The sequence below is a fragment of the Melanerpes formicivorus genome, unplaced genomic scaffold, assembly GCF_026170545.1.
Source record: "Melanerpes formicivorus ecotype bairdi unplaced genomic scaffold, bMelFor1.0.p_v2 SCAF_59, whole genome shotgun sequence".
Taxonomy (NCBI): Eukaryota; Metazoa; Chordata; class Aves; order Piciformes; family Picidae; genus Melanerpes; species Melanerpes formicivorus.
In genome coordinates, this window is record NW_027142411.1 from 458583 (window position 1) to 472239 (window position 13657).

A 13657-nucleotide genomic window follows, 5' to 3' on the forward strand; every position below is an offset into this window, starting at 1 on the left:
ACCAATTCAAATTTATAGTCTCTGGCTAAATGAGTTTGTTGTAGCATTGACAAAGAAACAAACACAAGCCAAATGCAGGCAAAATGAAGCACAAACAGAAACCTTTGGCTGTTTATATGCTGGGTAGATCCCAGAACGTTGTTTTTCAAAGAGCATTTACTTAGTGAATAGTCTTCCCTGCATTCTTACTGCTTTTTCAATGCTTTCTTTTTCTTTGATCTTTAAAACTTTAAGCACATTATGTATGTTAAAAATATTTATCTATGTGTAGTGTATAGCTGTAGTGCCTATAGTAGAGTAAAATCTTACCTGATAATCCAAAGCACAGAAAGTTCTGCTGTGTTCTGGAGACGGCCTAAAGAGCAGCCATAGTTTGAGTTCCTTTTCTTTCTGAGGAAGAGAGAAGCTGGTGGATCACTTTGCTGCCAGATGGGGCCATGCTAGAGCTTGCATGGCAGTCTGCTGATCTGCTCCACTTCATTGGTATTCTCTCCCTGTAAGAATGGCTAATTTTAAGCCTGTAGACAAAAGAAATGACCAGTACAAACCATAGGAATTTTTCTCCACACTACTTTTCTCTCTCAAGAATCTCTCAATTCTCCAAATCTTTTCTTCATACCTAGGGTTTTGTCACTTTGGGGAGTGGGATAGATTACTGCTTCTTTCAAGCTGCACCAGGGGAAGTTTAGGCTGGATGTTTGGAAGAAATTCTTCCTAGCAAGAGAGATTGGCCATTGGAATGTGCTGCCCAGGGAGGTGGTGGAGTCACCATCACTGCAGGTGTTCAAAAAAGGATTGGATGTGGCACCTGGAGCCATGGTTTAGTTGTCAGGAGGTGTTAGGTATTAGGAAATAGCTTGGACTTGATGATCTCTGAGGTCTTTTCCAACCTGGTTGATTCTATGATTCTTCTGGACCCTTATCATCACGCAGTGGAACCAGATCTAACAACACTGCAGCTACAAAGGGGACAAAGTTTGCTCCTTTATACACTCCTTATTGCTAGTTGGAACATACTCGTGTGGCAAGTTTCCCACTTGCAGATTTGAATCAAGGCCTCAAAAAAAAAAAAAAGAAAAGAAGTTGAAATTAAAGGTGGTAGCATTTAAACCAAGTAAAAGCTTAACTCATTTTAATAGTGGAAGTAATTTCCTTAATTCCTGTTTCCTGATCGCTTGCATCTTTCAGAAACAATTTGTTTAATTTTACACAATTTGAATTTTAAATTTTAAACAATTTGAGATTGTGGGGAGCGAATGACTGGATTTGTCAGAGCGTCTCAGGGCTCTGTGTGATGGTTGGAAATGAAGTGCTGGCTGGCAGAGAGACCGGCAGTGTGAAAAATTGGTGAGACTCTGGAACAGGTTGCACAGGGAGGTTGTGGATGCCTCCTCCCTGGGGGTGTTTGAGGCCAGGTTGGACAAAGCCTTGAGCAGCTGTTGAGTCTAGTTGAGAGGTATCCTGACCCTTAGTGGAGTAGATGATCTCTAAGGTCCCTTCCAACCTAAGCTGTTCTATGATTTTATAAAACTGATTTCTATGAGCAAGGAAAGTATTCTTCTATTCCTTTCATTATACTCACACTTCTAGGGACCTTAAGGGAAAGAAAAAGAAGCATATCCCTCACCCAACTTTTCTGTATATCAGCAGTGAATGGGCATACTGATTATTAAATAGTATGTGAGGGAGTGGAACATCTTCCCTGTGAGGAACGGCTCTCAAGCTTGGAGAAGAGGAGACTGAGGGGTGACTTCATCATGTTTATAAAGATGTGTTGGGAGGGCAGAGCCAGGCACTTCTCAGTGATGTCCAATGATAGGACAAGGGGCAACGGGTGCAAGCTGGAGCAGAGGAAGTTCCACATGAAGATAAGGGAAAACTTTTTCCCTGTGAGGGTGACAGAACCCTGGAACAGGCTGCCCAGAGAGGTTGTAGGGTCTCCTCTGGAGATACTCCAAACCCACCTGGATGCATTTCTGTGTGACCTGCTCCAGGTGATCCTGCTCTGGCAGTGGGGGTTGGATTGGATGACCTTTCAAAGTCTCTTCCAACCCCTACCATTCTGTGATTCTGAGATATGTTTTTTGAATGTAGGTATAAATTTCAGATAAACTTGGAGGCTCAGTAAGTGATTAAATTATTTTATATCACAAGGGAAAAATCTTGAGAGTTAAGCATCATGACTGGAAGCAACGTTAGACACCAATTGCCTCTTTTTATTAAGGCCTATTCAGCTTTAAAGTTTAATGAATACTTGGGACAAAGGATGCATTTATCAAAGAATCAGCATAGCCATTTTAGTTTTGAAATCTTGGAATAAATATCTGTAAAAGTATTCAGGAATTCTCAAGTGAAATAAGAAAAGGATAGACATTATATATCAAATCTTTCTAAACAAGCAATGTAATTATGCTGAAGTCCTTTGAAATGAGAGCCAGCTAGGCAAATCAAACACAGTCTCAAAGAAGTCAACAGTTTCACTTCTTTATTTTCCTTTGTGTATTAAGTATATCATGGAAACCAAGTGGAACAGCCCAGATAAAATACTCTTACAACAATTTTCGCTGTGATGAGCCTTATCTTATTCCAGCCATGTCACATTTTGTAATCTTCTGCACAAAACTCTTCTGTCATGGAAGATTACAAAACAGAAGTGTTATGATGGTAGACACAGAAGCCTAGAACATCACCTGGGATTTCAGTTTGAATGCATTGAAGAGAGCACTGACCTCACCCATACTTGGAAAAAAATCTTTATTAGGAGTGGTCATGCACTGGAACAGGCTGCCCAGGGAGGTTGTGGGGTCACTGTCCCTGGAGGTATTCAAATGTGTGGACATGGCCCTTCGGGACATAGTTTAATGGCCTTATGGTGACAGCTGGACTTGATCTTAGAGGTCTTTTCCAAGCAAAACAATTGTATAATTCTTTGATTTGGTATCACAAATGGGACAGCAAATTTGAAGTGCAGAGAATGTCTTTCAGGGATGGTGTGGCTGTAGGCTGAATTCTGCAAGAGGGGAGATACAAATTGACTAAGAGATGGCTTTCTGCAGGAACGCCAGAATCAAGAACTTATTAACTGGTGTATGACTTACAGAAGGTGGGTCAACAAAACTAAAATATGTGAGACAATTCTAGTAGCTGCATCTTTTCATGCTGTGTAACTATTCTGTGCAAGCCAGGAAAAATCCTTTTGTTCATATCTTCCTGCAACATTCAAACTCAAGCTTCCTGCATACTTCCTTGGTGCTGGTGCTGGTGTCATTTCTTTTCTATAGTGTATGCCATGGCCTCTGAGTGTGCCCTATGGTTGCTTCCCTGTTACTGTTTTTATTCTCCTGTGTCAGAAGCAGGACATTGAGGATGTCATCTACAGACTAAAGCTGCTGTACTTGCTGCAAGGCTGGGGACCAGGTTTATATCATCTATCCCCTTCACCATTTTCACTCAAAGGTATCAAGGACTGTCTGTTAGCATCTGGGGATGCACTGACATTTTTAATTGGTCAGACAAGAGTTTTCCAATGGTAATTCCTTCCAAACCAACCATAAATTTGAGGATGAAGTCCATCTCTGATGCCCAGTGGCAGGTTCAAGATTATTATATTATAGCTAAGGTATAAGATCACCTTTCAACATCAAAAAAGAGCTAAGCTTCAAAACATAACCAGTTTGCATGTCTATAACAGGTTCAGCAAGTGTCTATCAAAGGTAGTTGCAACAGAATAGTCCTCAGTGTCACATTCCTCATCCATGTAGTGCATATCAGCTGCAAGCCATGGGGAGTCTTCTGGTCCCTGCTGCGTAGCAAGAGGGAGGCTGGTGGATCACTCTCCTGCCAGACGGGGCCATGCTAGAGCTTGCATGGCAGTCTGCTTATCTGCTTCCCTTCATTGCTGTTCTCTCCTTGTAAGAAAGGCTGAATTTATGCCAGTAGCCAAAATGACAAGTACAAGCCACATATATTTTTTTTTTCCCTTCTAGTGAGATGTTTTTATGCAACCTACATTCCTTTTCCTGGGAATTCTCGTTATTCTCATGCGGCAAACCTGCTGCATCTTCAGGAGCTGCAGAACTCCCAGTCTATCAGCAAGGTGCTATCCATCCCTTTTGTCCATTCCACATCCTGCTAGCGCCACATCTTGTCTGGTATTTGAAGTGGCCAGGTGGGAAAGCACAAAATGGAAGCTATTGGGTGATATGCAAATTATCTCTAGATATACAAACATACCTCAAAATTACTTGCAGGTTCTGTAGCTCACAAAACCGTCCAATGCCACAGGAGTAATGTGCCATGCAGAGAAAGAAGAGAGCTCAATGCAAGGACATGCCAAAGAGCTCTCCTCCTCCTTGAGGTGGCTGTTCCTGTCCTGATGTGACATGTTATTTGGATTCAACTTCACTTGAAGTTGAAGGGCAAGCTGCTTTTATTGCCATAGCCAGAAAGGGGGATATTTTCCTCTGTGATTCTTCTCCTTTCTGAATATAGGAAACATAATTCAGCCTTTAACCTGTCTCCTACTTTTGCTTTCTCTTCCTTTGCAGATATTGTGGTTATTGTTAGCCTAATTAATGGCATGATTATATTTTTAAGTCATCCAGAAAGAAAAGAAAGTCTCTGCAACAGGCTTAATGTAACTGACTGAACTTCATTGGATTTTGCTGCTTTCAGAAATGGGAAGAGTTATGTTGACTTGCTGGAGCGAGTCCAGAGAAGGGCAACGAAGTCGGTGAGGGGTTTGGAATACAAGCCCTATGAGGAGAGGCTGAGGGAGCTGGGGTTGCTTAGCCTGGAGAAGAGGAGACTCAGGGGTGACCTTACTGCTCTCTACAACTACCTGAAGGGAGGTTGTAGACAGGCAGAGGTTGGTCTCTTCTCCCAGGCAGCCAGCACCAGAGCAAGAGGACACAGTCTCAGGCTGCACCAGGGGAGGTTTAGGCTGGAGGTTAGGAAGAAGCTCTATACAGAGAGAGTGATTGCCCATTGGAATGGGCTGCCTTGGGAGGTGGTGGAGTCACCATCCCTGGAGGTGTTCAGGAGGAGACTTGGTGGGGTGCTTGGTTGCATGGTCTAGTTGTTTAGGTGGGTTGGATTGGTTGATGGGTTGGACACAATGATCTTGAAGGTCTCTTCCAACCTGGTTTATTCTGTGCATTCTATGTATTCTATGTTGCCTAAGAAGTAAAAAGGGGAATTTCCTTTTTTTTTTTTCTTTCTTCTATTTTTTTGCTCAGAGAATGGAATTTGTAGCTCTGGCTAGACAATGGCCCCCTCAGTGGCAAAGACTCATTTCAGAGACATTAGATGTCCTAATTGTCACTGTGGCCATATCAAACCATTATTATGGCTGAAAGCCAAGAAGAAAAAAAAATAATTCTTTTTAGTATTGCTTTTCTAGGTGGTTTCTGTGAGTTGGCAAGGTTCTTTCAAATGTGATTTTGCAAATCTTAAAATGCAACATATTATATTGTATTACTGACCTTGTATTTCATATCCTTTTCATGTGATTCCTTTACAAATGCTTGAAGTCTACCCAGATCTAGCAGGTAGCTTTAAATGCATTCTACAAAGAAACATTAAATAATACAGCTACTAGAAAGGTTATTCTTTTACCCAGAAATTCACTCTGCTGGCATATATCATCTGTAAGGAAAATGTTGTGTTTGTGTTCCGCAAGTAATGTTTTAACTCATTGCTGAGGTTCTTTTTCGTCTTTTTTTACTGTCACACAGCTCACAAAGAAATTAATTTTTGCTTCAAATTATTTTCTGAATCTTTATGCAAATATCTATGAAGAGTGTAAACAAGAATTTTGTGTCCTCTTTTTATTTAGGCACCTTTGTAACTAAAGTAACAGCTACAGATGCAGATGATCCAGTTTATGGAAACAGTGCCAAACTGGTTTATAGCATTCTGGAAGGACAGCCTTACTTCTCTATTGAGCCACACACAGGTAGGTGACTCTGACTATGAATCCCTGGAGTATATTTACACTTTAAACAGGAGGTTTAAGGTAGATGGATGTCTGTGTTACCAAGTGCTAACCCAGCTCTCACTTTTATTCTGTCAGAGGTTGGTCATGTGAAAAGACAGAGGAAAGTCCTGTATTAATGATAATGTAAGGAATGGTGATGTTAATATTGCAGAAGCTACTGAAGCAAAATTGTGACTTAGCACTGATTAGGGGTTGAAAGACTTGGCCTGAGGAATTTAATGAACATAACATAGTTTTCAACATGAGCCTAGAGTCTTTCCAGCTAAACCAAGTACAGTTTAGCTTGGGGATGTTAAATAATATATTGTGTGTTTTCCTTAAAAATGATTTTTCTTTCTTGACTGGGTGGGTCAGAGGAAAGAAAGAACCTGAAGCTGTGCTTGGTATAAAGTTTTATTAGCATCCATTTAGGATGAGTTTATTTCGCTCTCGCTTTAAAGTCTTGAAAGTCATGTGAAAGAAGTGTCAATAAATCCATTCCCTCTTGTTTTCTGTACATATGTTGTACTGACAGCAAATTTGTTTTGAGAAGTGCTTTTTAAAGTGATTTGATATTATTTCTTATATTCCTTCACCTGTTACTGGAAGCTGTTTTTAATCTCTGCGAGTCAAGCAGCTGTCATCATTTTAAAGCATACAAAAACCCACCTCAGTTTATATCCCCATAAAGAAGGGAGTAAAGCAGGAGTGAAGAGCCCTGTCCTCATGCAAATTAATCAAATTATTGAATAAATGGTAGGAGAAATTATAAAAGGATGCTTTGGATAGATCAAGTCTGCTAAGTTTTGTCACCAACATAAAAAAAGAGTACTCTTGGATTCTTTGAAGTCCAGAAGTTCTTTAACTCTTTCTGGTGAGGTTGCATAAGAAAAAGTATTCCCCTTTCATAGAAATGCCCCAACTTGTAGGGTAAATAGTATCAGATGAGTAATATGAATAGATTAATGGATTAATCCATTGAAGTATTTCCTTCTGGTTGATGGACAACTATCCTAAATGTGAAAACAATCTCTGGAACACCATTCAGTATTTTATTTTATGCTGCATGCAAACCAGGCTTTTACAGACATAGCTCTAGCACAGCACAGTAGGAGAGCAGTGGCCTGTTTAAAAAATAGCTACGTCAAGAGGCTGTTATTAGTGAGGCTCCTTAGTTCATTCTGGCTGATTTCTCACAAGTCATGTGGAAACATAACCCAGAACAGACCTCTGACCATCAAGTATCAAAATATGTGACTTGATTTTGTTATTTAGTTTTTTTTAATATTAAATATAATTGCCTGCAGTAACAACTTGAGATAATTAGAGGGGGATTAGCTGCTGGATCTTTCTCAGTTTCTACTAGGGAATGTTGGAGCTGTAGCACTGGAAACACATCAGCTGTCACAGAGGAGCCAACAAGTATATTCCTCACCTGCACACATTTTTCATTTCTTCCACACAAAAATAGCCTGTAAGAAATATTCTAAATGTATAAAAATGTTTAATTTTGCTCAGGTTTATTATTTGTGGTGCATTAAAACCTCATGCTTAATGCAAAGAAGTATCTATTCTTCGCCTAGCTAGGGGATTTTCATTATGATGAAAGCCTGAAAAAGCTCCAAAGCTTTTTGGTGAAACCTGAAAATCATGATTTTTCAGTAGCATTACATCCCTCCTCCTACCTCCTTTTCCAGTTACAAATATTTCCTTGAGTAGCAATTCTATTACCACGAAAATGTCACATTAGTTTCTACAGGGAATGTAATCATAAAGATTTCAACTGTGGGTTCACAATTGTGGAGCTCCTCTGGAATGAGTAAGTGGTTTCATATACCTCACTTTTCTAGGTCTAAGCAAGACATCAATTATGTTCTTCTCTACACCATTACAACTGATTGAGTTTATGTATGGAGGGCATCCTCTCTTTCTTTGCCATCCCTTCATGGCCTACATCTGCGGCATAACTACCATACCCTTAGAGCTACTCACCAGTAGTCTGTTAAATCCAGAGAGAATGCAGCTGGTTTTGTGATGTTAGATGGACCTATCTATTGCTTATAATGTTTTAAAATGTGAAGAATTTGCTCTTGTGTCTGAGATTTGTCTTAATTCACTCAGAGAACTCTTAGTCATACTTGAGAAGTGCAGATGTAGACTGGATATTAGGAAGAAATTCTTTACAATGAGGGTGGTGAGACGCTGGAACTGGTTGCTCAGGGAGGTTGTGAATATCCCCTCCCTGGTGGTGTTTAAGGTCAGGCTGGATGTAGCCTTTAGCAACCTGGGCTAGTGGAAGGCATCCCCTGCCCATGAGAGGGCAGTTGGACCTAGGTGATCTTTAAGGTCCTTTCCAACCCAAACCACTCTATGAATCTATGAATGTTAGAAGGCGTAGGGCCCTCCAGCATGCATTTGTTTAGGCTATGAAAACAATAAATTTAGATAAAAGTCAAGTCATTAAGGAAAGCAGACACAGGTAGTCATGTAGAAAATGCAACTGCACATTAAACAGGGTGAAAAAGATTGCTCTGATACCCAGCAGCCTTATAGTTGTGTTTCCTCTGAAAAGAATCGTTGATTTCAGCAAACGTGGAGCTGTGAAGCAGATTTTCTTGGTAACAGCAGAATTTTGGAGCAAGAGTATGATAATGTTTATTATATACCAGAGAGAGCTTTTGCATGCAGTCTCAAAATGCCAATAATATTATACTAAGATAGCTACAATTTTGCAGTAGCTTGTGGCACTCTGTATTTCAGCTTTCAGAGGTAGTGGTGCATAACACACGCACGCTAGTTAAGCAGCTATTTAATTTGGACGGTAGAGCTGTTGCCACGGACAGATAGAGTGGAAGGTGCATTTTAACAAAATGTCCAAAGCAAATAAAAAGTACATGTGAGTACATCTTTATCCAGCCTTAGCAATGTGAGTTGTCACAGTGAATGTTTCCTCTCAGTAACTAAGCCAGGGAAATGCATTACCTTACACATTTGTGTGTAGTGCTCAAGAACCTCAGTGAAAGCTGTCATGTGGAAAGATTCATAGAATGCATCAGGTTGGAATGGACCCTCAAAGGTCATCTTGTCCAACCCCTGCAATCATCAGGGGCACCACCAACTAGATCAGGCTGCCCAGGGCCACAAGTCTGATCTTGGATGCCTACAGGGACAGGGCTTGAACCACATCCCTGGGCGAGCTGCTCCAGTATGTTACCACTGTGATGTAAAGAACTTCCTCCTAATGTCCAACCTAAACCTACCCTCTCTAGTTTCAAACCATTGCCCCTAATATTCTCTGTAAAGAAGCCATGAAGAACAGAGCCATGTAGGGGATGGATGAATCCAATAAAGCATCAATTCAGTAAGTGTTTTGAACCAAGGCTTGAGCCTAGGGAGCAAATCAACTGAATGGAGAGAGTGCATTGCACAGGCAGGTGTAAATAACCAATACCTCACTCCTGTAAGCCTCCAAACTAAAAGATGTCTGGATACTATTGTGATGGCATGCAAAACATAGCAGAGCAGCCAGCTATAGCAGTGCCCTAGCTAAACCAAGCCAGGTACTGTGTCTTTCTCAAAATGGAATCACTGGTTTAGGAAATAACTTTGTTGAAGTGAACCACTTCAAAATGTAAATATTTCATGTAATTCACAAGAGGGACCAAATGTTATCAAAATATAGCTGCTTAGAGCTGATCTACTTACTATTTTTCTAGATGACTGTCCTTTTATTAACTTTATTTATTGGAAATTAAGACTAGGTTTAGACCTGTGTAGCTGCCAGCACTAGGACAGCCATAGCTAGGCTTTACTGCCTGTAATTTTTTTGATTTCCTGGCTCACACCAAAGACTTTCTGACCTTGCTGCTTTGTTTTAATGATAGGCTGAGAGATGACCATAACAGAAATTCCAGTCATGCCTCTCAGTTCCTCTCTTCTGTAGCACTCTGAACAAGAGGGAGCAAAGGTATAGGATGTGGCTTCATGCTTACTGTGGAAGGTGTTGCTGCACCTGAGGGTAAACATGAGGAAAGCAGTTGCTTAAACTTCTGCTTGTTTTGTTCCTACAAACCTGACATTAACTGGGTGCAGTCCTTACCTGAATCACACTCTTGGTTGAAATTCTGACATTACTCTCAACCTCCTTGCTGAAACAATTCTATAATGCTGGGTGCACAGAAATAAGTACTGGCAAGTGACCCATAAAACAATAATTTTCCATTACCTTAGATGAAAAATGCATACACTTCTGCAGTTCTAGCTTCCAAGTTCTTCTGTATGAACTACAGACACATGAACAAAGGTAATTTAGAAGTTATTTTTCACTCAGTGCTCTGAATGTGGCTTAGGGTAAATGCTCTTTTGGTGGCTTGCTCTGACTATTTTTTTGCCTTTCATAGGTGAATTTTAATATGACCACTGGTTTGTTGGCTAGAGAGTAACTATAAATAATACATTACAACGATACAGATTCAGATTTACTCCGAGGCTCAGCTTACGATGTGGTGACATCAGATTAGTAATGAAACTCAGGGTGGACTGAAATACATTCCATAAAACATTATTTTTGCATCTGACTAACCAACTTCAGGTTTCCTGCCTCGTGTGTATTATTTATAAAGGAATATAAGTTGTGTGTGCTCTCTCACGGTCCAAATAATGACAGTCAAAATGCTGGGGAAGGGGATTCCTCAAGACTGCTCAAAGTAGGTAAAGTGCTTTGCTCACTTTTAAGGGTGTTTTTTTTTTTAAGGATATTAAGTCATGACTGTCATTTTTAAAATAAGATTATCATAATGGAATGTAATCTGAAATGACACTGTGTTTTACAATACAGGAGTGGCAGAGGAAATACATTTGCAGCTGTGCCTGACTTATTTACATTCCACATGAACTTAAATAATGTCACTCCTACACACATGTGAAATGCAGCTAGAGGAACAAGGAAAATTATGCCAAACACCCTGCACTGAAAACAAACTCTGTCATTCAATCACAAACCCTTAATGTCTATGGAAAAAACCCAGATATTTTTTAACACTACCATCTTGGATATGGCCATTTGATACAAAGCCAAATTCAAGTTAGTAAAGCTGGTACAAATAGAAGGGTCAGGAGACCTAGGAAAAGAAAGGCTCTCCTAATAGAATGTGGATACTTCTTTGGAGAGTGAGTGATTGATTTTTTTCTATACCTAGCTTTAACTTTCAGGTGAAAGTGCACATGCTTTAATCAACAGAGCTTTTAATGATTTAGTATATGGCCCTCTCTGGACCACAGTGTTGAACCCTGTGGTTCTGAAATCAGAACATAAATGAGTAGGCCTAGGAGGAATGGAAATGGCATACAGCAGAAGTCAGGTTTGAATCTTTTATTTCAATTTGCAGTCTGTATTATCTTACTCTGCCTAGACCTTGAAAGAGAGTCCAGCAGGATAAAAAAAACAACCAAAACAAGATAGCGAGAGGATAAATGACAACAACTTCTGAGTTACAGTTTTGTGATGTTACAGACAATTTCTTCTAGCTGGTTGTTAATGTTCAGTTTATTAGTCATGCTGTATATCAGTGACAGCCCAAGCTGCCCTCAGAATATTGTGTGTAGCCCTGATGAGACCTGGCATCATAAAAAAACTACCAAAATGCTGAAGAAAGTTCAAAGCAGGGTAGCTAAGGTGAGGGAAATATTACTTACAATGAAAGATTGATTAAACTTAATTTGTATAAACTGGGTAAGAGGTGATTAAAGGAGGATATGAAATCACTGCACAAATATTTGAGAGGTGTTAATAAAAGAGAGGCACAGGGACTCTATCTGTAATGACTCATGGTAAAATGACAAGGTAGCTTTTTCAAAATACAGAGATGGGAAAACAGTTTGGATGCAGGAATTAATCTGCAGCTATAAGGGGAAAGTAATGAGCTGCTAGGAACAGAGCTAGCTCGTGTCCAACAGAGCCTTTCTAAATAGTTCAGCTTCTAAATAGTTTAGATTTAAACCCTCATGGAATCAGTGTAGAGGAAGAACTTATTTAGCATCAGTCAGCCTGGAGTGAACTGCTGCTTTCTAGCTCATTTTCTTAACTAGTGCTTCTGTGAGAGCCTTGCCAATTAAAAGAGATTAAAGATAACAGATTAGAGTTAACTAACATTTTAACTGAAATAATTTTAAAAGACATGATGAAGTGGGCTGAGTAGATGTTGTTCTGTCTTAGCAAGTGAGGTGCAGGAACTCCCTTCCCAGAGGAGAAGGCAGGTGTGTGCAGCAGGCTCCAGAAGGTGGGTCCATACAGCCTGGAAAGCAACATTCCCAAGGTAGCACAACTGGCTCCAGCACATCCAAGGACTTCTGGAGTTTATACTTGGTCGCTTCTGTTATGGCACCTTCAGCTCTGTCTTGACAGCATTTGATGCACTTAGGCTCAGTGCTGACAATAGAGTATATTTTCATTCAAAGCAGTATAAGCCTTATCTTGTCATTATGTCCTAAGTATGCTGTGTAACCTTAGGAGTTGCGTTGAGGCGTTTGTACAGAGCTGCTTTGGTGATTCTGAGAGTTGTCTTGGTGACAGCCCATTAAGAGAGAGAGTTGTACTGACAAACTGCTAGTGCAGCAGACCTGAGGGTCAGTCCTACAGTTCTGGCTTTTTACTTAGAAGTACAAAGTATAACTGTTATGGGTAAGGTATGTAGGATTGGGTCCTTCAGTAGCAGCAAGAGCTGTCTTTTCTGATTAATAAAGGAATACAGAGACATTTGAAAACAGTTCTGATGGTCTGTAGTTGGTAGGGATAAGTGGCTTAAGATCAGGATAGATTGGCATTTGGAAAAAAAAAGAAGTGATTTCTGTTCCTAGAGTTTATCTAATAATGGCAGTAAAACGTATTTCTTGCATTTCAGAGCATACCTCTATCATGTTAGAAAGCTAGTGAGATAGTTAGGAATTATCCATTTTCCTCATGCTGAGTAGGAAAACAGGGGCTACATATCTAAATAATGTTGTGCTTCAAGAGACTGAATTGGAGGAATTTGAACTACACAGCTAGAGTTGGAGAGCATCTGAAAAAGAACCCAAGGCTACTAGGTGTAAAGTGTCTTGTGTAATTATAGGTATTAGAGGATCATTACAAATAAACTCCTAAGGAAGGAAGGTCATAAATGCAGTGTAGAATGTTTATTTACTGCATTCATGCTCAGCTGGTGAGAGGGTGATCCTTTCACTATGCCAGTGAAACTAGGTCCCAAGGAGAAGGGAATGGCTGGTTAGTAGAGATGAGAGCTTTTTACCCATACTGTAAAACCCAGATACAATTTCATCTGAATTATTAAGGCAGAATTATAAGAGGTGTTATGTGGTTGTATCCTAGGTTATATTCTTCAAGCAGAATCCATGTGGTGAAAGATAGGCAGTGTTAATTTAAGCACATGGAAAGCTTGCAAAGTCCACTTCAGATTGAATGCACAAAAGTTCAAGTAATATGAGATGAAAAAGAAAATAGACTACACGAGAAGCGAGAGAATTAATAAAACAATATTCAAGCTTCACCTGGCAGTGTACCAGAGGCAGGCAGTGCCATCTTCACAGAATCACAGGATCATGTTAGGAGTTGGGAGGGACTTCAAAAGCTCACCTAGTCCATCTTCCTCACACCATTTGAAACCATAAACATTTATAAAAAAT

General features: G+C 40.0%; 1 protein-coding gene across 2 annotated transcripts in view; it reads left to right on the forward strand.

Annotated features, from left to right (window-relative positions):
• CDH8 (cadherin 8) overlaps window positions 1-13657 on the forward strand; it is a 168889-nt gene that overhangs the window by 75226 nt on the left and 80006 nt on the right. For both annotated transcript variants that reach the window (XM_068161604.1, XM_068161605.1), the window contains exon 5: window positions 5837-5956. In XM_068161604.1, the coding sequence (XP_068017705.1) occupies window positions 5837-5956 (120 nt within the window). The remainder of the gene's footprint in view (window positions 1-5836; window positions 5957-13657) is intronic.